This window comes from Heterodontus francisci, chromosome 35 (genome assembly GCF_036365525.1).
Source record: "Heterodontus francisci isolate sHetFra1 chromosome 35, sHetFra1.hap1, whole genome shotgun sequence".
NCBI classification, from domain to species: domain Eukaryota; kingdom Metazoa; phylum Chordata; class Chondrichthyes; order Heterodontiformes; family Heterodontidae; genus Heterodontus; species Heterodontus francisci.
The window spans coordinates 51,975,043-51,997,424 of NC_090405.1; the positions used below are offsets into that span (position 1 = coordinate 51,975,043).

General features: G+C 45.8%; 1 protein-coding gene across 1 annotated transcript in view; it reads right to left on the minus strand.

The window, feature by feature from the left end:
• Positions 1-14,127, minus strand: part of LOC137350546 (stereocilin) — a 67,530-nt gene extending 53,403 nt beyond the window's left edge. Inside the window, exons 1-6 of the mRNA XM_068015204.1 lie at positions 13,191-14,127; positions 12,100-12,124; positions 8,846-10,709; positions 5,066-5,128; positions 2,874-2,995; positions 1,602-1,793 (exon numbers count right to left, since the gene is read on the minus strand). Coding sequence (XP_067871305.1) covers positions 1,602-1,793; positions 2,874-2,995; positions 5,066-5,128; positions 8,846-10,709; positions 12,100-12,124; positions 13,191-14,127 — 3,203 coding nt within the window. The remainder of the gene's footprint in view (positions 1-1,601; positions 1,794-2,873; positions 2,996-5,065; positions 5,129-8,845; positions 10,710-12,099; positions 12,125-13,190) is intronic.
• Positions 14,128-22,382: the final 8,255 nt, after the last annotated feature.

Genomic DNA, 22,382 nt, shown 5'->3' on the forward strand with positions numbered 1-22,382 from the left:
AAAGAGAGCGAGAGAAAGAGAGCGAGAGAAAGAGAGCGAGAGAGAGAGTGTGAGAGAGAGCCAGAGTGCGAGAGAGAGAGAGAGTGCGAGAGAGAGAGAGAGTGCGAGAGAGAGAGAGAGTGCGAGAGAGAGAGTGCGAGAGAGAGCGAGAGCGAGAAAGAGAGCAAGAGAGAGAGAGCGACAGCGAGCGAGAGAGACAGTGAGCGAGAGAGCGAGCGAGCGAGAGAACGCGAGAGAGAGAGCGCGAGAGAGAGAGCGCGAGAGAGAGAGCGCGAGAGAGCGCGAGAGAGGGAGAGAGAGGGAGAGAGAGACAGAGAGAGAGAGAGAGACAGAGAGAGAGAGACAGAGAGAGAGACAGAGAGACAGCGAGAGAGAGAGAGACAGAGAGAGAGAAAAGAGAGAGCGAGAGCGAGATCGAGAGCGAGCAAGAGAGAGGAGTCATTGTGGGGAGAGGGGCTCAGGTGGGAGAGGGGCACCTCATGTGGGCCAGGCCCCGAGTGCACTGGAGCATGGCCCATGGACTATGGATGAAATTGTGTGAGGGCTCATTGCTCAAGGCACTCTGTCCTACAAGAAAGAAAAGGCTCGCATTTCTATAGCGCCTTTACCAGCTTAGGGGATGTCCAAAATCATTTCACAGCCAATGAAGTACTTTTTGAAGTGTAGTCACTGTTGTAAGCTAAGCAACGCCAATTTGCACACAGCAAGATCCCACAAACAGCAACAAGATAATGATTTAGTTCCATTGGTTGATGAATTAATATCGGACAGGACACTGAGAAGGACCCCCATTCTTCGAAATAGTGATAACAGATATTTTATATCAACCCGAGAGAGCAGATGGGGCCTCGATTTAACATCTCATCTCAAAGTTGGCACCTCCGATAGTGCGGCACTCCCTCAGTACTGACCCTCCGACAGTGCGGCACTCCCTCAGTACTGACCCTCCGACAGTGCAGCACTCCCGCAGTACTGACCCTCCGACAGTGCGGCGCTCCCTCAGTACTGACCCTCCGACAGTGCAGCACTCCCGCAGTACTGACCCTCCGACAGTGCGGCGCTCCCTCAGTACTGACCCTCCGACAGTGCAGCACTCCCGCAGTACTGACCCTCTGACAGTGCAGCACTCCCTCAGTACTGACCCTCCGATAGTGCAGCACTCCCTCAGTACTGACCCTCTGACAGTGCAGCACTCCCTCAGTACTGACCCTCCGATAGTGCAGCACTCCCTCAGTACTGACCCTCCGACAGTGCAGCACTCCCTCAGCACTGACCCTCCGACAGTGCAGCACTCCCTCAGCACTGACCCTCCGACAGTGCAGCACTCCCTCAGTACTGACCCTCTGACAGTGCAGCGCTCCCTCAGCTCTGGGAGTTTCTGTCTGAATTCTATGCTCACGTCTCTGGATTGGGAATTTGAAGCCACAAGCTTCTGACTGTGATGAGAGACTGCTACCCACTGAGTCACGAGTGACACCTTGTGACGCTGAGACAATGACCGGCCTGGTTCCCAGCCAGCACAGGAGGAGCTGAAAGTGTTCAGTCAATTAAAGTAAACAAACAGAGCATGGATTTGTCACACCTTTTGCTGATGAACTCACACGCTGTCATTCAGAAGGAGCGAGACGGGAAAACTCAGGATGTCAGATACAGTCATGAAGGGAATGAACTGTGACAGGTCCACGAAGAGGTCAGGGGTCACTCGGGGAAACTTGTGCAAAAAGGCAGCTGTGAGGGTCTCGAGGGCAGGTTCATCTCTCTGGGAAACCTGAAAAGGAAGAAGGTTAAAAACTCTTCATATAACATCTAGAAAATTTGACTGAGGGTCACACCGCATACAGAGAAAATTGCCTCTCAGTCAAACATTCAGGTTAGTAGCTAGGGCATTACAAGTATGTTTTACTCCAGGGAATGAGAATGCGCTTGAGATCATGCTTCTGTTATTTGTGCAGTGGCCTCTGCTATTCGACCTTAGGGACTGTCACAGTGCAGCCCGATTCTGTGCTCAGCTGGAATTCACATATGCTTGTTTCCCAGCAGAGATTCCTGCCTTAGCCAATCTGCTGCTGAAACCCTCATCCACACTTTCATTAAGACTCGACTGTTTTAGTGCTCTCCGAGTCGGCTTCCCATCTTCCACCCTTTGTAAACTTCAAACCATCCAAATTTCTGCCTCCAGTGTCCTATCATGTTCATTCAATCACCACCCTACCCGCACCCCCGCTCCCCCACTCCGTGCTCACTGACCAACACTGGCTCCCAGTCTGGCCACACCTCCAGATTAACATTCTCATCCTTGTTTTCAACTCCCTCCATGTCCTCTCCCCTCCCTATCTCTGTAATCTCCTCCAGCCCCACAAGCCTTCGAGATATCTGCTCTCCTCTAATTCTGGCCTCTTGAGCATCCCCGGTTTTAATCTTTAATTGGTGGTCATCTGTCCTAATATCTCCTTTTATGGCTCGGTGTCAAATCTGTTTGATTACGCTCCTGTGAAACGCCTAAGCACATTTTATTACGTTAAAAGGTGCTATATAAACACAAATTGTTGTTGTTGCGAGAGAGAGACGCGAAGAGGTTTCGGGAGGGAACTCCAGAGTTTAGGGCCCAGGCAGCTGACGGCACAGCCGCCAATGGTGGAGCGATTAAAGTCAGGGATGTGCAAGAGGCCGGAATTGGAGGAGTACGGAGATCTCGGAGGGTTGTAGGGCTGGAGGAGGTGACAGAGATAGGGAGGGGCGAGGCCTTGGAGGCAGTTGAGGCAAGGATGAGCATTTTAAAAACGAGGTTCTGCCAGTGTAGGTCAGCGAGCAGCGCGTTATTCCAAATAATTTGTGTGTGTGCGCCCATGCCAGCTGATTGACTGCTGCCCCACTCTGTGCCCACCTGGAGCTGATGCCACGTCCTGTGCATGTGAGAGAGCAGTTTCTTAACCGTGTCACTTTCAGCCGACATAAGGAGCTTCAGCAAATTCTCCTGAGGCATCTGCAGATATTCCTGGGAACAAAAAAAGGGAACACCTGGAGACGGGATTATTATTGTAACTGGATTCCTAACCATTTCCATCCTCACTCTTCATTCCCATACTCTACACTGCAGGGCTTTTAGGACTGGCCAGAGGTTGCCCATGCTCCACCTCCGCTTCACCTGTGTCAATGGTGACTTAGTGGGCCGCACTCACACAGATGGTTGTGGGTTCAAATCCCACTCCAGAGGCTTGGGAGCCTAGGCCGACACTCCCAGTGCAGTACTGAGGGAGTGCTACACCTTCAGCAGTGCTGACTCTTAGATGCGACATTAAACAGAGGCCCCTGTCTCTCCTCTCAGGTGGATGTAAAAGATCCCATGGCACTACTTCAAAGAGTCATTTATGGCATAGAAGGAGCCCATTGAGTCTGTGCCAGCTTTCCACAGAGCAGTCCGGTCACTCCTGCTCATTCCAATTTGCTTTTGAAACTATTGATTAGCTCTGCTTCCACCACCCTCGTGGGCAGCGAGTTCCAGGTTCGCCCCCATGTCCTGATCAATATTTATTCCTCAACCAACATCACTGAAACTGATTATCTGATCAGTATCACATTGCTGTTCGTGGGATCTTGCTGTGCGCAAATTGGTTGTCACGTTTCCTACATGACAACAGCGACCACACTTCAAAAGTATTTAATTGGCAGTAAAGCACTTTGGGATGCCCTGGGGTTGTGAAAGGTGCTATACAAACGCAAGTGTCTCTTTCTTTGTGAATCTCAGGTGGCTTGTTGTGCAATGTGTCCCTCAGCCCCCAGTCAAAGCCATTGGTCTGAGGATTAAATAGCCCGGTTATGGTGGGGGAGGGGCATTGTAATTGGGGTCAAGGGAGAGGGGGATATAAAATCCAGGCTTGCCCCATTCCTGAGCAACAGCCAGTGCTCTGCCGCTGGAATGTGCCTGTGCATCAGGATGGTAACAGGCTTTCAACTGTGATGACCTCTGTTGTTGAATAGCCTGAAGTCACTCTCTCCCTCACACACACACACACACATATAGCATGTGCGCCTTAGCCTAACCAGAATTGGCGTCGTCAGGAGGGGATGGTGGAAACTGGGAGACGGAAAGAAACCAGACTGTGATTTATCCCACAACATCTTTAATACTTTAACAGGAATTCGTTCAATAATTTAAGACTCCCTTGAATGATTAAAGTGGCTGTATTAAAGGTTCCTCACATCAAACTAAGCATTGCTGTGCATGCTAGTAGTTTACTGATAAGCTGCACTTTTTTTCCACCGACTTTTGTGTGAATTTTGTGATCATCTGAGAGAGAGAGAGAGAGAGAGCAGCTTAGAGATGATTTTACTCAGAAAGTGAGTTTTAGGGATCTTATTGAGCAATCTTATTCGACTACCTCACTGAGTGTTTGAGTCTAAGAAGCTCTTATTAGGTGAATGGTCCGAGGGAACTTGTTAGCCATTGAAAGGACAGATGACAGTCTATATGCCATTGACACAGGAGATGAAAAGAAGGATCTGCTCCATATTAAAGGAAATTCGAGGCCTCAGAGGACTGACCAACGGCTACAGTCTACAATGATCGAGGTGAATAGTAGAGAGGCATTTAAGGGGCAGATAGATAAACACATGAGGGAGGAAGGGATAGAAGAACCTCCAATTCAGCCACCCAGATATCAGCTTGGTTTAGTGAGCAGCTCTGTCGTCGCTAAGTCAGAAGATTATGAGTTCAATCCCTTCTAAAATTTAAGCTAACACTTTCAGTGCAGTACTGAGGGAGTGCTGCACTGACAGAGGTGCCGTCTTTCGGATGAGACGATAAACGGAGGCTCCGTCTGGCCTCTCAGGTGGGTGTAAAAGATTCCATGACCACTATTTCAGGAGTTCTCCCCGGTGTCCTGGCCCATATTTATCCCTCAATCAACATCACAAAAAAACAGATTATTTCCCTGACTGATGTCTGCGTCAACAAACTAGCTGCCAAGTTTGTCTACACTTCAATATCCATTTGCTGCAAAGCGCTTTGGGATATCGTGAGGATGTGAAAGACGCTATAGAAATGCAAATTGTTTCTTTCAGTTACCTGAAAAAGGACTTTCAGAGCTGGTGAATCATCTTCACTCTGTAACATATCCCACAGGACCGGCTGTGGGGATAAAATAGACAAAATTATGTCAATATTTGCCTAATAGAGACTGGAAACCTTAATCAGAAATTACATTTTCTCCCTTTAGGTTTTTCCTCCTTCTGAAGGCACGGATGCATTCCGGGATACAGTTCCTTGTGTACAAGTAGTCCTCTGGCACCTCATTCTTTAGGTGTGAGACGAGATAGTGAACATTGCTGGACTATTTGGCTGCAAGAGGCATCACCGCTGCACCTATACAAGTGACACCTGCGACAAAGTGCATATACGCAAACGTCAGATGCAAAAAGGATTGTGATATCCACCCCCCGGTCGAATTTCATGCCACTACATGCTACCTATGCTCACACATAAAAGATTAACGCTTGGGAAAGGTACTGGAGGGATGGTTTGCTCCCCGGACCCCAGCGTGAATCAGTGCCTTTGGAAGGAACAGGATGTTAGTGACCATGCAAGGTGTGCGGTCGAATAAAATGTTACCATCGTTGTGCATATTCATCTTTCAGATGAAACGTTAAATCATGGTGCCTGTCTGCCCTCTCGGGAGAACATAAAAGATTTTAGGGTACTATTTCGAAGAGGAACGGGGGAATTCTCCCCGATGTCCTGGACCAATGTTCATCCTTCAGTCAACATCACAAAAACTAATTATCTGCTCATTATCGCATTGCTGTTTGTGGGATCTTGCTGTGCACAAATTGGCTGCCACGTTTCCCACATGACAACAGTGACCCCACTGCATTGTCTGTAAAGTCCGGAGATTGTGAAAGGTGCTATACAAATGCAAGTGTCTCTTTCTTCTTCTTCAGAAAATGATCTAATATTTTGTGCTAAACTCCATCACCCTGCAGCTAATCTAAATTCAGACAGGTTATTCTATGAAGTGATCACACACTCCCTGGGGTATTGTTAGTCATGCCTGCTGTGAAGCATACCCAGCTGTTGAGGAGACACATTCATTGTCCAGCTTACGGAGCAAAGTTATTGAAAGTTAGTGAAATATTACCATCTGCTTCAAGCTTCAGTTGTCTTTCTTAAAATCTTCACAAACATTTTGTTTTAAATTTACGGAATGGGTGCCTGATTTGCTGTTACTGTCAGCATCATCACAAGCTGATGATAGACCTGGGGGAGTGACGTATAATCTTCAAGTTCTTTCCCATTAATTCCTGTATGTCTCAACATGCTGCTAACAACCAATCTTGAGGTTATAAATTAGGATTTCACAGAATTTTACAACACGGGAGGCGGCCATTCGGCCCACTGTGCCTGTGCTGGCTCTTTGAAAGAGCTATCCAATTAGTCCCATTACCCCGTTCCCTCCCCATAGCTCTGCAAATGTTTCCCCAGCAAGTATTTATCCAATTCCTTTACATATGTTACTACTGACTCTGATTTCAACACCCTTTCAGGCAGATCATTCCAGATCACAACTTACTGAGTAAAAGAAAATCCTCTTCATTTCCCCTTCTGCTCCTTTTCTCAATTATGTTAAACCTGCGTTCTCCAGTTACCAACCCTCCTGCCAGTGGAAACAGTTTCACCTTATTTACCCCTCAGAATATGAAACCTCCCCTTAACCTTCACTGCTTTACAGAGAACGATCCCAGCTTCTCTAATCTCTCCATATAACTGAAGTCCCTGGTCCCGTTCTGGTAAATCTCCTCGGCACCCTATCCAAGGCCTCGAAATCCTTCCTAAAGTGTGGTGACCAGACTTGGACTCAGTACTCCAGTTAAGGCCGAACCACTTTTGGAAGATATTTATCAGCCAATGAGGGAACTGCGTCGTAAAATTCAAGCCGGACAAATCAGGATTAAGGGTGAAAATCGGATTGAATACCTGAGGCCTGGATGGCCAGGAGTCAAGGAGCTTTGCTCCAATGGTACTTTTCTGAAGAATCTGACTGGAAGCATTGTTAATAATTGGTTGTTAAATATCTTCCAAAAGTGGTTAGGCCTCAGCTGAGAATATTGTGTTCATTTCTGGGTCACCGCACTTTAGGAATGATGTCAAGACCTTGGAGAGGGTACAGAGGAGATTTTATTTTATTCATTCATGGGATGTTGGCATCACCGGGTATGCCAGCATTTATTGCCCATCCCTAATTGCCCTCGAGAAGGTGGTGGTGAGCTGCCCTCTTGAACCGCTGCAGTCCATGTGAGGTAGGTACACCCACAGTGCTGTTAGGAAGGGAGTTCCAGGATTTTGACCCAGCGACAGTGAAGGAACGGCGATATAGTTCCAAGTCAGGATGGTGCGTGACTTGGAGGGGAACTTGCAGGTGGTGGTGTTCCCATGCATCTGCTGTCCTTCCATCACTTTACTGATGATTGAGAGTAGGCTGATGGGTCGGTAATTGGCCGGGTTGGATTTGTCCTGCTTTTTGTGTACAGGACACACCTGGGCAATTTTCCACATTGCAGGGTAGATGCCAGTGTTGTAGCTGTACTGGAACAGCTTGGCTAGGGGCGCGGCAAGTTCTAGAGCACAGGTCTTCAGTACTATTGCCGGAATATTGTCAGGACCCATAGTCTTTGCAGTATCCAGTGCCTTCAGTCGTTTCTTGATATCACGCGGAGTGAATCGAATTGGCTGAAGTCTGGCATCTGTGATGCTGGGGACTTCAGGAGGAGGCAGAGATGGATCATCAACTCGGCACTTCTGGCTGAAGATTGTTGCAAATGCTTCTGCCTTATCTTTCGCACTGATGTGCTGGGCTCCCCCATCATTGAGGATGGGGATATTTGTGGAGCCACCTCCTCCAGTTAGTTGTTTAATTGTCCACCACCATTCACAGCTGGATGTGGCAGGACTGCAGAGCTTAGATCTGATCCGTTGGTTATGGGATCGCTTAGCTCTGTCTATTGCATGCTGCTTATGCAGTTTGACATGCAAGTAGTCCTGGGTTGTAGCTTCACCAGGTTGACACCTCATTTTGAGGTATGCCTGGTGCTGCTCCTGGCATGCCCTCCTGCACTCTTCATTGAACCAGGGTTGATCCCCTGGATTGATGGTAATGGTAGAGTGGGGGATATGCCGGGCCATGAGGTTACAGATTGTGGTTGAGTACAATTCTGCTGCTGCTGATGGCCCACAGCGCCTCATGGATGCCCAGTTTTGCATTGCTAGATCTGTTCGAAATCTATCCCATTTAGCACGGTGGTAGTGCCACACAACACGATGAACGGTATCCTCAATGTGAAGGCGGGACTTCGTCTCCACAAGGACTGTGTGGTGGTCACTCCTACCAATACTGTCATGGACAGAAGCATCTGCGGCAGGCAGATTGGTGAGGACAAGGTCAAGTATCTTTTTCCCTCGTATTGGTTCCTCCACCACCTGCCGCAGACCCAGTCTAGCAGCTATGTCCTTTAGGACTTGGCCAGCTCGGTCAGTCGTGGTGCTACCGAGGCACTCATGGTGATGGACATTGAAGTCCCCCACCCAGAGTACATTTTGTGCCCTTGCCACCTTCAGTGCTTCCTCCAAGTGGTGTTCAACATGGAGAAGTACTGACTCATCAGCTGAGGGAGAGCGGTAGGTGGTAATCAGCAGGAGGTTACCAGAATGTTACCAAGGACGTGGGACTTCAGTTTTGTGCAGAGATTCGAGAGGCTGGAATTGTTCTCTTACAGCAGAGAAAGATAAGGGGAGGTTTATTCAAGGTAGCACTCACATGGTAGGTTGGAAACACTTGATCTACCTATTGCTTACACTGAAGCAGTTGAGAAGGTCATTTTTAAGAGCTCCATTTGTCTCCTCCTTCAAGTAGCTGTCAATAGTTTGTAAAATACTGATGGAAGCATTGGGATTAAATGCTGCCCAGAATGAAGCATTGTCCGATAAACTGGAGAGAAGAATGGCTTCGCTCAAAAGCTCTTGGAACTCCTCCTCACTGCGCTCGAGGCTAGACAAATCCAGGATGTGATCGAAGACTCGGAGAATATGGTTGGCGTTAGAAATCCAACTGAAGGCCTGATCATCGCACTGGTGAAAACGGTCAAGGAGATCCATCAGGAAAGCAGTTGGATTTTTACAAAGTTGAGTTGTGTTGAAACTCCAAGCTATTGGAAGCCTGTCAAGCAACTGTCGGACAAAACACTCCTCGTCTTGTGGTGCACTGGAGGCTGTGCAGTAATTTACAATCCAAGGGTGTGTTTGTGAAATTAAATAATAAAGAGTAGCATTTTGGCAAATGATCTCCTTTAACCCCTCACTGTCCCGATCTTTGCAGCTCTCTAGAAGGCTGCCATTGATGAACATTTTGTAGGACCATGTTTTGTAATCGCATATTAATGGATGGTTCCCAACAATTAAAGAATTCAGCTCCTTTTTCACCTGATCAAGGAGACCGCAAAAACGGATTAACCAGGACAAAGTCATGTTATCAACTTTTAGAGATGTCCCATTAGAGCAAATATTGTGAATGTGGGCTGTGCTATTCGCAAAGATGCACTCCTGCAAATCTTTGATGGTGACACTTGGAACCTCAAACAATCGATGACACTTGCTGGTTGAAACGTGCAGCCCCTCTAAGCTACCGATGGTGTGTGTGCAGAGAAGACTACTCCAGCCACTACTTCCAGTCAGATTCTGCAGAAAAGTACCATCGGAGCAAAGCTCCTTGATGTATTCAACACCAAGATGAAGGATACATTCTTGAACCTCATCCATTTCAATATTCGAACCCTGAAATATTCGGTCACATTTGCTATTGACAAGATTTGCCTCTTTTGAGTTCGTAGATAACCATGAACAGACTCCGTTAATCCAAGGCTCAAACACACTGAGATTATTCAGTAACCTCATTTGAGAACAAAAATGGTTGATGTAATCAGTACCATTCTTATCACCCTCAATCATTTCCATTTTCAATCCATTTAGTTGACTGCAAAGATTAATGATAAGCCTCCTGTTTCCATCCACACTCTTCAGGAAGGTTTCATTGGAGCAAAGTTTGCGGATATAATCTATACTATTGGCCAGAACACACCTCTGGATATCTTCTGGACCTACGCTTGCAATCGTGGACAATCTGTCGCAATTATTGGCGAAGGTGCCAACTTTCCTTGACCCGCTCTGCAGCCTGGCACAGAGCTGGAGCATCCAAGGTTGGTTGAAGTCTTTCTGACTCAACAGGGAGATGTTACTGCAGACAGTGGAGTTGAATTCTGAGGTGTAAAACTGCTTACAGACTTGAACCCAGTAGTGATCCTCCTCAATTGCAGAAAAGTACCAGGCAGCATCTGAGCAGGCGGCTCGGAGATCTGGGGGTGTCTGGGTCTTGGCTGTGGTCTGATTGAAGAGGTTGCAGTAGAGATAGACAGTGAAATTGGAAATCCCTGGAATTCTGGGTGTGGAATCATTGCAAACAGCCTCCAGAATGCCAGCAGAGGGAAAGTCATTCTCATCTTTAACATCCTCATCAGCTCTCTTGGAGACTTTATGGGAATTTCTCTGCATAGCTCGGACTTTGTCACCTGACCGGCTACAGGATAAAAAAGGTGTTTCTGTCAAAAATCCTTGTGAGCTGAAGCCCAGTATTGGAGTGTTCCACGAGATGTTGTTCCTGATCCCCCTAGATTTGAAATATAAAACAAGCAGAGAGACAGATCGTAAGATTCTGAATGGAAACAGACTGGGGCATCTTTGCAATGGGTTCCTCTGCAGGTCAATGTGAATAATTTGCATATGCAAATGACATGCACAAGATGCAAATACAAGAATACAATGGAGTCGAGAACAAGGGAGAAATGGGACATTTTTTTCTGCTGTTCATAAATGAAAAAAAGCAAATGTTAATGAAAGAAGAATTTTAAAAATTCTTTCATGGGATGTGGGCATCGCTGGCAAGGTCAGCATTTGTTGCCCATCCCTAGTTGCCCTTGACAACTGAATGGCGTGCTAGACCATTTCAGAGGGCAGTTAAGAGTCAACCACATTGCTGAGAGCCTGGAGTCACATGTAGGCCAGACCAGGTAAGGACAGCAGATTTCCTTCCCTAAAGGACATTAGTAAATCAGGTGGGTTTTTACAAAGATTGATGTTAGTTTCATGGCATCATAACTGAGACTAGCTTTCAATTCCAGATTTTTATGAATTGAATTTGAATTCCACCAACTGCTGTGGTGGGATTTGAACCCATGTCCCCAGAGCATTAGCCTGTGCCTCTGGATTACCAGTCCAGTCACATTACCACCACACCACCATCTCCCCCAAAAATATATCTTTGAAAACACTAACAAACATAATGGTGTTTACTAACTCCAACCTTAAAATATCCACCTCAAAAAAACTCCAAGATCTTAACACACAAGCAACCCAAAAAACCCTAAACTGGTATGAGGTGGGTAGTTATGTTCTGTTCATTGAGCCTGCTTATTTATTCTGAACAGTCTTTCCTTGCCTCTCAAAGCGTGACAATAGTTCCAGTCCCAAACACGAAAGAGTAATGTTTGACACAACTACTTAGTTATGCGGAGCTCACCTTTTGGGAAACATCCCAAGGTGTTTCACTGCAGGAATTGGCACATGCCAAGCAGCAGGTAGGCGATAGGATCGGGAAGATGCCTGAAGGAACTGCCAAAGAAGGTACGTTTCAAGGAGGCTTTTGAAGGTGGTGAGGGGTTAGAGAGAGAATGCCACACTATGAGGGCATAAAGTGTGAAGTTTCTGTCACTGATAATGGATCGGAGAGAAGCGAGTAGAGTCTTGCGGCCTATCAGAAAGGTCCATTTGCTCCAGCCAGGCCTGGATTTAGGCTCTGGCCCTGGAGTGAAATCCCTTTTTTATGTTGCGTTTTACATTTCTAGTTTCTCATTTTAGTGGATCTCATGTTTCTGTCTTCAAAGCTACTGTGGAATATCAGGATGGAGGGTGTGTTAGTAGTTTTACTGGAGGGGCTGAGTTGACAGACAAGTCAAGTTTGTGTTTTTTTTTAAAAAGCCGAACAGCAGAAGTAAACTTACCACAACAGCAGTTGTCTGAGATCTCCTGTAAGAAAGGAGAGAGATTTAAAGCTTTGGTCAAACTGGTTTTTCCATATCATGAAATACAGTGGTTAGGCCACGTGAAAAAAAAAAGACTTGCATTTCACAACCACCGGATGTCTCAAAGCGCTTTACAGCCAATGAAGTACTTTTGAAATGTAGTCACTGTTATAATGTGGGAAACGTGGCAACCAATTTGCACACAGCAAGATCCCACAAACAGTAACGTGATAATGAGCAGACAATCTGTTTCTGTGATGTTGATTCAGGGATAAATATTGACCAGGACACCAGGGAGAACTCCCCTACTCTTCAAAATAGCACCAAGGGTCCTTTTACACCCACCCGAGCAAGCAGATGGGGCCACAGTTTAACGTCTCAACTGAAAGACAGCACCTCGAGCAGTGCAGCACTCACTCAGTACTGCACTGGAGCGTCATCCTTGATTTTGGTGCTCAACCCCTGGAGTGGAACATGAACCCAGAACTTTGTGATTCAGAGGTGACAGTGCTCCCCTCTGGAGCCACAGCTCGTGCGTGCAGATATAGGAAGAGTGTCAGAGCCAAGGAAAGATTACAGCAAAGATACACTAGAATGAAACGGAGAATGAGAGATTATAGTTAGGAAACACGGATCAAAAAATTGAGGCCTTTATTTAAAAAAAAAGAAAAGATTAAGGCGGGATCTAATTGAGGTTGTTAAAGATCTGAGAGGCTGAACAGTAATAAATTATGTCTACTATTTGGTCAGTCATTACCAAGACGGCACAAATTTAGGATGGTCAGAAATTTGAACTCATAATCCAGGCTCTCAGTGCACTACTGAGAGAGTGCTGCAAAGTCAAACGATTTGGAAAAATTAGACAAAATATTTTCAAAAGGAGGTTATTAGAACAGAGAAAGTTTTACCACAAGGGACTATGGAGGCAGAGACTGTCATTACAAAGGGAATTGGATGAAGAACAGAAAAAGATTTGGTGAAAGATTAGCAAAGTATGAATAGAGCGGATGGTCTGTGCTGTAATTTCTATTATTCTATGACAAGATAACCTCTGGTGAAACACCACTTACCTACAGAACATTTGCCATCATGATCTGATTGAGGAATTCCAACAACTGACGAAACTTCCTTTAACAAAGAGCCTGTCATTCGTGACACTTTCCTCTTGAAGTTCCTATAGACGGATGTCCCGACCTTTCGTAAAATATTCTGTTTAAGTTCTTCCAGGCCACCCCATAAGGCTTCCTCACCCCATGTGCTTTGGGATCGATTAGCTGAAAGCACCCCTTCTGACCCACTCCTCCTGCCACTGGGCTTTGAAAGAATCTGAAGCAGACTCTGCACAGTGTTGACACTGTTCTCTGAGTTTAAGCTTTGCGGGTTAGGATTCCCATTGCTCCCAGACTCTGGAGGCCTAGTCCACGGTCGGAATCTTTCATTTCTAGGAGGTGGACCGTAGGACTGAAAACTGACCACTGACTTCCAGTTTGTCTGGTCAAACAACTTGCCTAGACTTTCAAGCCAATCCACATTGATGCCACAATCACTCTGCGTTGTTAGTGAACAGATTAACTCCTGAATACTAGCACTGGCTTGTCCAAAAGACCCACTTAATAATGTTTGGGAAATCGTCTCAATCAGACCAACAATGACCTCCCAGTTCTGCTTTTGGAAAAACCAACTGAACAGCTGATGCTCAGTGACAAAGTCCAAGGTACTTTGTAGGAGTTCCATCAGACTGTCCAGGTTCCTGCTGGCCCGCAAAGATACGAACAGGTTCTTTAATTCCAGGGTGGCCCTGGGTGGGGAGCTGACTTCCACTCTTCCGGAGTCAAGAACATTCAACGTGACACCTTCATCTGCTGGATCTTGGAGATCGTTGTTTTGTAAATATAATGAGATGTTGTACAGAAATGCAGACAGTCTCTTACTGTCTAGTGTACGTTTGGTAAGAAAAGACGGCAGATTTTTCTGCGGTAAAGCGCTCAAAGTTCTGAGTCCCTCCATCAGACTGGAGATGACAGAATGGATGCTTTGGGAACCTTTGATATCCGATTTTGCAAGGACAGGGACCAGTTCCTTTTTTCCTTCTGTATTTCCTCCTCCCAATAAGCTTGCAACATCTTTTAACACCTCCATGTACAGGTTACTCTTGTTACCTGTAAGATTAAAGTTCAACATTCAGCACCAAGCACTTAGTGAGCGACTAGCGTGGGCATTGCCATCCAAAAACCTCAGCACTGCTTTCAACTTTCATTTGTCCAGCCCATCCTTAATTTGATAAAGAACCCCTTCGTTCAAAGAACATGCAATACTCTACATTATTATTACATTTTCCCATCCCAATTTTACCCCTAACACCTCCCCTTTCCCAATTCTAGCTTGGTTAGAGTTGTACAAACACTGGCCATCTTACTCTCCTTACAAATCTGAACAATAATCGTCAATGGGAAATTTGACCTTGGGAGGCATCACAGCCCAGCCTGATCCTGTTTCGCCCATCATCCATGTATCACACTGCTTGGAAAAGATCCCACAACACTATTTCGAAGAAAGGTAGGGGAATTCCCTCTGATGTCTTGGCCAATATTTATTCCTCGACTGAAGACCTGTGCTCTAGAACTTGCAGCACCCCTAGCCAAGCTGTTCCAGTACAGCTACAACACTGGCATCTACCCGGCAATGTGGAAAATTGCCCAGGTATGTCCTGCACACAAAAAACAGGACAAGTCCAACCCAGCCAATTACCGCCCCCTCAGTCTACTCTCAATCATCAGTAAAGTGATGGAAGGTGTCATCAACAGTGCCATCAAGCAGCACTTAGCAATAACCTGCTCAGTGATGCTCAGTTTGGGTTCCGCCAGGGCCACTCAGCTCCTGACCTCAATACAGCCTTGGTTCAAACATGGACAAAAAAGCTGAACTCAAGAGGTTAGGTAAGAGTGACTGCCCTTGACATCAAGGCAGCATTTGACTGAGTGTGGCATCAAGGAGCCCTAGCAAAACTGAGGTCAATGGGAATCAGGGGGAAAACCCTCCGCTGGCTGGAGTCATACCTAGTGCAAAGGAAGATGGTTGTGGTTGTTGGAGGTCAATCATCTGAGCTCCAGGACATCACTGCAGGAGTTCCTCAGGGTAGTGTCCTAGACCCAACCATCTTCAGCTGCTTGCTTCAATCATAAGGTCAGAAGTGGGGATGTTCACTGATGATTGCACAATATTCAGCACCATTTACGACTCCTCAGATACTGAAGTAGTCCGTGTAGAAACGCAGCAAGACCTGGACAATATCCAGGCTTGGGCTGATAAGTGGCAAGTAACTTTCGCGCCACACAAGTGCCAGGCAATGACCATCTCCAACAAGAGAGAATCTAACCATCTCCCCTTGACGTTCAATGACATTACCATCGCTGAATCCCCCACTATCAACATCCTAGGGGCTACCATTGACCAGAAACTGAACTGGAATAGCCATATAAATACCGTGGCTACAAGAGCAGGTCAGAGGCTAGGAATCCTGCGGTGAGTAACTCACCTCCAGACTCCCCAAAGTCTGTCCACCATCTACAAGGCACAAATCAGGAGTGTGATGGAATACTCACCACTTGCCTGGATGGGTGCAGCTCCAACAACACTCAAGAAGCTCGACACCATCCAGGACAAAGCAGCCCGCTTGATTGGCAACCCCATCCACAAACATTCACTCCCTCCAACACCGACGCACAGTGGCAGCAGTGTGTTCCATCTACAAGATACACTGCAGCAATGCACCAAGGCTCCTTAGACAGCATCTTCCAAATCCGCGACCTCAACCAACTAGAAGGACAAGGGCAGCAGATGCATGGGAACATCACCACTTGCAAGTTCCCCTCCAGGCCACACACCATCCTGACTTGGAACTATATCACCGTTCCTTCACTGTCGCTGGGTCAAAATCCTGGAACTCCCTTCCTAACAGCACTGTGGGTGTACCTACCCCACATGGACTGCAGCGGTTCAAGTCGGCAGCTCACCACCACCTTCTCAAAGGCAATTAAGGATGGGCAATAAATGCTGGCCTGGCCAGCGACACCCACATTCCATGAATGAATAAAAAAAACTGACATCACTAAAACAGCGATTATCACATTACTGGCTGTGGGAGCTTGCTGTGCGCAAATTGACTGTCACGTTTCTTACATTACAACAGTGACTACACTCCAAAAATACTTCATTGGTTTTAAAGCACTCTGGGATGTCCAGAGCTGGTGAAAGGCACTATAGAAATGCAAGCTCTGTCTTTCTTTTCACTGAAGTCAGTAGTTTTTTTAATATATATATTCATTTCATGGGATGTGGGGCCAGCATTTATTGCCCATCCCTAATTGCCCTTGAGAAGGTGGTGGTGAGCTGCCTTCTTGAACTGCTGCAGTCCATGTGGGGTAGGTAGACCCACAGTGCTGTTAGGAAGGGAGTTCCAGGATTTTGACCCAGCGACAGTGAAGGAACGGCGATATAGTTCCAAGTCAGGATGGTGTGAGACTTGGAGGGGAATTTGCAGGTGGTGGTGTTCCCATGTAACTGCTGCCTTTGTCCTTCTAGTTGGTAGAGGTCGTGGGTTTGGAATGTGCTGCCTGAGTAGCCTTGGTGCGTTGCTGCAGTGCATCTTGTAGATGGTACACACTGCTGCTACTGTGCACCGGTGGTGGAGGGAGTGAATGTTTGTAGATGGGGTGCCAATCAAGCGGGCTGCTTGATCATGGATGGTGTCGAGCTTCTTGAGTGTTGCTGGAGCTGCACCCATCCAGGCAAGTGGAGAGTATTCCATCACACTCCTGACTTGTGCCTTGTAGATGGTGGACAGGCTTTGAGGAGTCAGGAGGTAAGTTACTCGTCGCAGGATTCCTAGCCTCTGACCTGCTCTTGTAGCCACGGTATTTATATGGCTACTCCAGTTCAGTTTCTGGTCAATGGTAACCCCTAGGATGTTGATAGTGGGGGATTCAGCGATGGTAATGCCATTGAATGTCAAGGGGAGATAGTTAGATTCTCCCTTGTTGGAGATGGTCATTACCTGGCACTTATGTGGCGCAAATGTTACTTACCACTTATCAGCCCAAGCCTGGATATTGTCCAGGTCTTGCTGCATTTCTGCACAGACTGCTTCAGTATCTGAAGAGTCACAAATGTTGCTGAACATTGTGCAATCATCAGCGAACATCCCCACTTCTGACCTTATTCTGACCAGCATTGTGTCCACAGCTGGTTCTTTTAGCCTGCCTGCCCTTGTACTATGCTGAACTCTGCCTTGAAGAACTAGACCACCAGGGCAGCCTTGCACTCGACATTTCCCGCAGAAACCCAATAAAGTCATTAAATTGGAAACTCTTACCTGTGCTGTGTGGGGTGACCAGCAGCATGAGGGTTACTACGAGGGGGAATGTTGCTGCCATTGCTCCTGCTGAATGGGGGAACTCCCCTCCGGGTAAATCTGGCCCTCACTCCACGGGTCTCATGTTGTCCCAGCTCAAACACTGGTGACCTCCTGTTCGACAGCTGGTAGGAGACAGTATGCATATATTATGAGTCAGGGCTGACATTGTAGACATGTGTACACTCAGCTGCATGACTGCATCACAATACTTTAAACATATCATTTAAGGTCTCAGTTTCCACAGCCAAAATGGCACGGATTAATGATTTTATTTGGGATTAATTGCCAGTTAACATATTCTTCTTGCCTGAAGAAATAGGAGCCATGCTGTGTGAGCCTCCAGCTCATACATTTAACAGTTTGTTAGAGTCTGGGATCACTCCCACGGCTGAAATGAATGAGCTCCCTATGGTGCCTACATTCAAAAGAAGAAGCAAGGCAGGACAGGGAAGTGACTATGGTTATAGTCTTATAGTCAAGTTGCTAGAAGTGATTATTAGGGATATTGGGATAAATCCTGACCCTGCAACAGTATAAATTGAATGATAGTGAGTCAGCGGCCGGTTTTCCATTTCTCCCCTCCTACCTGGCAGCTTCAACAGAAATAATCAGGAAAGATGGGATTTCCCCAGATGGGATTTATCCTAGGATTCTCTGGGAAGCCATGGAGGAGATTGCAGAGCCTTTGTCCTTGATCTTTATGTCGTCATTGTCGACAGGAATAGTGCCGGAAGACTGGAGGATAGCAAATGTTGTCCCCTTGTTCAAGAAGGGGAGTAGAGACAGCCCTGGTAATTATAGACCTGTGAGCCTTACTTCGGTTGTGGGTAAAATGTTGGAAAAGGTTATAAGAGACAGGATTTATAATCATCTTGAAAAGAATAAGTTCATTAGCGATAGTCAGCACGCTTTTGTGAAGGGTAGGTCGTGCCTCACAAACCTTATTGAGTTTTTCGAGAAGGTGACCAAACAGGTGGATGAGGGTAAAGCCGTGGATGTGGTGTATATGGATTTCAGTAAGGCGTTTGATAAGGTTCCCCACGGTAGGCTATTGCAGAAAGTACGGAAGTATGGGGTTGAAGGTGATTTAGAGCTTTGGATCAGAAATTGGCTAGCTGAAAGAAGACAGAGGGTGGTGGTTGATGGCAAATGTTCATCCTGGAGTTTAGTTACCAGTGGTGTACCGCAAGGATCTGTTTTGGGGCCACTGCTGTTTGTCATTTTTATAAATGACCTGGAAGAGGGTGTAGAAGGGTGGGTTAGTAAATTTAAGGATGACACGAAGGTCGGTGGAGTTGTGGATAGTGCTGAAGGATGTTGTAGGGTACAGAGGGACATAGATAGGCTGCAGAGCTGGGCTGAGAGATGGCAAATGGAGTTTAATGCGGAAAAGTGTGAGTTGATTCACTTTGGAAGGAGTAACAGGAATGCAGAGTACTGGGCTAATGGGAAGATTCTTGGTAGTGTAGATGAACAGAGAGATCTTGGTGTCCAGGTACATAAATCCCTGAAAGTTGCTTCCCAGGTTAATAGGGCTGTTAAGAAGGCATATGGTGTGTTAGCTTTTATTAGTAGGGGGATCGAGTTTCGGAGCCACGAGGTCATGCTGCAGCTGTACAAAACTCTGGTGAGACCGCACCTGGAATATTGCGTGCAGTTCTGGTCACCGCATTATAGGAAGGATGTGGAAGCTTTGGAAAGGGTGCAGAGGAGATTTACTAGGATGTTGCCTGGTGTGGAGGGAAGGTCTTACGAGGAAAGGCTGAGGGAATTAAGGTTGTTTTCGTTGGAGAGAAGGAGGAGGAGAGGTGACTTAATAGAGACATATAAGATAATCAGAGGGTTAGATAGGGTGGATAGTGAGAGTCTTTTTCCTCAGATGGTGATGGCAAACACGAGGGGACAGAGCTTTAAGTTGAGGGGTGATAGATATAGGACAGATGTTAGAGGTAGTTTCTTTACTCAGAGAGTAGTAGGGGCGTGGAACGCCCTGCCTGCAACAGTAGTAGACTGACCAACTTTAAGGGCATTTAAGTGGTCATTGGATAGACATATGGATGAAAATGGAATAGTGTAGGTCAGATGGTTTCACAGGTCGGCGCAACATCGAGGGCCGAAGGGCCTGTACTGCGCTGTCATGTTCTAATTCTAATTCAGATGTAAAACAAGGTGCCACACACCATCGCTCAATTCACACCAGCACACAAAGTCACAATTGACCCCATTTTGGCAGAGAAGGTGCGATTGGAGACTCATAGCATGGCGTTTGAAAAAGGAGGACTTAGCTACATGGATGAATTTATTGAGGAATGTGCTGGATTGGCAGATGTAGATAGCTCAGTTGATGTTGTATACCCAATACCTCTGATACAGAGCTACAGAACCCAAAGAGGCCAGCCTTCTGAAGACCTAACTCACCACAAACTGTGAAATTGGACCTGGGACCTCAATGGTCAACATGTTCTGACAAAAGGTCACACACCTAAAACATTAACTCTTTCTATCTCCACAGATGCTGCATGACCTGCTGAGTATTTACAGCAGTTTCCATTTCTACTTCAATGTTCAGTCTGACTTGACACCACAACAGGCAGTTCAACCCATTGAATCACTTGGGGAAGGCTGAAAGTGTAATGTGTAACCACAGCAGGAGAGACAGAGAAGCACGTGCTGGGTTAACTAGGTCAACAACATATCATCAGCAATAACACCTTTAATAAGACAAGGAGGGAAGACTGAGTGAGATTACACAGAGAAACAAGAATAGAGAATTGACCATATTGAGTTATGGAGAGGCAACTGAGAGTGAGCAAGAGACTGAATGAGAAATAGAGACAAACACTTATACAGGATTAACAGGATAGTTGGGCAACAGTTCAGTTACCTGTAATATAGAACATTCACAGACAAATATCTGTTACATCCTAAATCTGTTAACAAAATAACATGGAGTGTATGAAATTTAGAAGTTTGCTGTCAATGCTTTAAATCCACTAAATTTAGTTCCATTTTACATCTTTAAAGCCTGTAAAGTGGGGAGGAGGTGGGTGTTCCCATAATGTTGTATACATTTTCAAACATGCTTTCCAAAACCACACAGAATATCTTAACAGCAGTGCAACATAAACTTACTTAAAGCCACTCAGTTATAGAAAAACAAGGCTCTCATTTCAACCTCAGAATGCTGTAGTGTCACTTTTGCATTGAAATTGCAGTATGAAATTCTTCCATCTGTTAGTTTAGCAAATCAGTTTAAAATAAATTAGCATCTAATTAGCAGAGAATTTCAGACAGGCACATAAATGGGTTTGATACTGATATTGCACACTGCAATTTTAACTCATTTAACATTTCCCCATAATCAAGGCTTGATGTGCTTATTTCCCTCATTCCTTTAATTAGGTTTTGTGTACTTACAGTCTCTCTACCCTTTACATTCACCAAGTTGGGGGAAGCTTGATAATGAAACACAGACAATGCCCTACAGCATCCTTGAAAATGTTCAGTGAAGACCTGTGACTTTCCCTTTGATTGCGTTGCTGTCTCTGTCGCTCTTGCACTGACTGGAGCTCACAGCTTCTTTTGCATTAGGTCCCTTCAGCTACAAGCGGCTGTAGGTCAGATTTCACACATACACTTTCACGGGTGAAATAACACACAATTACTGTCGCCAATGTTTAAATTGAATTCTGCTTTTTTTTCTCTCCTTTCAATTTATCCCCCCCTTCTCCCCTGGAGATGCTAGCCCCACACTAGGGTGTCCTCTGGTACCTCGACCAAGATTGCACCATTGAGCATGAACTGGCCAGTGTGTATCGCTTTTCAATCAAGTAATGCAACATAGTGGAGTGTCATTTGTCCTTGTTCAATGTCCACATGAGAACTTACCAGGAAGTCACTTGATAGTGATCAGGAGTGACTAGTTTTTCCAACTGCCCCTAATCTGAGGTTACTGAGGAGTATTTTGCAACGGAGTCAGAGGGGAGTTTATTGGCAGATTCTTCATCTGAAACAAAGTAGAACCAAAACTCAGAGATGTAACACATCTGAACACTTTTATCAGTATTGGTTGCAAGGCAGGGAGAGAAAAATTTTACTGTAACAAAATGTATCGGCAAATAGAACTCATCAAAACCCTCTCCAACTCGAATACATTCTTTCCCAAAAATCCCAAAACTGTGGAAGTCCTCACCTCCCCATTCTTGCCTACCTTCCACAATATACAGGTTTACAATACAAAATACACATTATTTCTCTCAGAAGCATAAAATATGGAGAAAGTCCCTGGTTCAGGGCTATCAAACCAGTACATTACCCAGTCTTCCCTCTCTGCTTGGTTTTTCACTACACTTTGGATTTCAGCCCTTCGCTTGGGTTCCTCAACAATCAAAACTGAAAGTCTGAATACGTCTCCTTGTAAAGCGAGCTGAAATTGAAAGTTCTGGGCTGGATACACAGAAATCCATTAGATAGAAACGCAAGTTAATCAGTGCAACCAGTCCCATTGTTCTGTTTATAAAAAAGCTTCCATTCAAATGTCAGGTCAAATTGTTCAATTGAGTTTGCAATCTGAGAATCTTGCATGAAAAGGCCCCTCAAACTCCATTCCTTCATAATTGTGGACTTGTAGGTACCAGGTACAATGCAGTGTACTTATCCCCATATAAATAATTCAGCAGGAACTAGTCCATGTACAATGCTGACTGGCTCCAGCAAGGAACAGATGAGGAATCTAAAACCCATTTGATTCATTATCCAGTTCAATGAAAGCAGCTAAGTTGCTATGGTAACTTGTCTTGTTGTCTTAAAAACAGATATTGGCAATTAATATTCCTCTCTGCCAAAAATA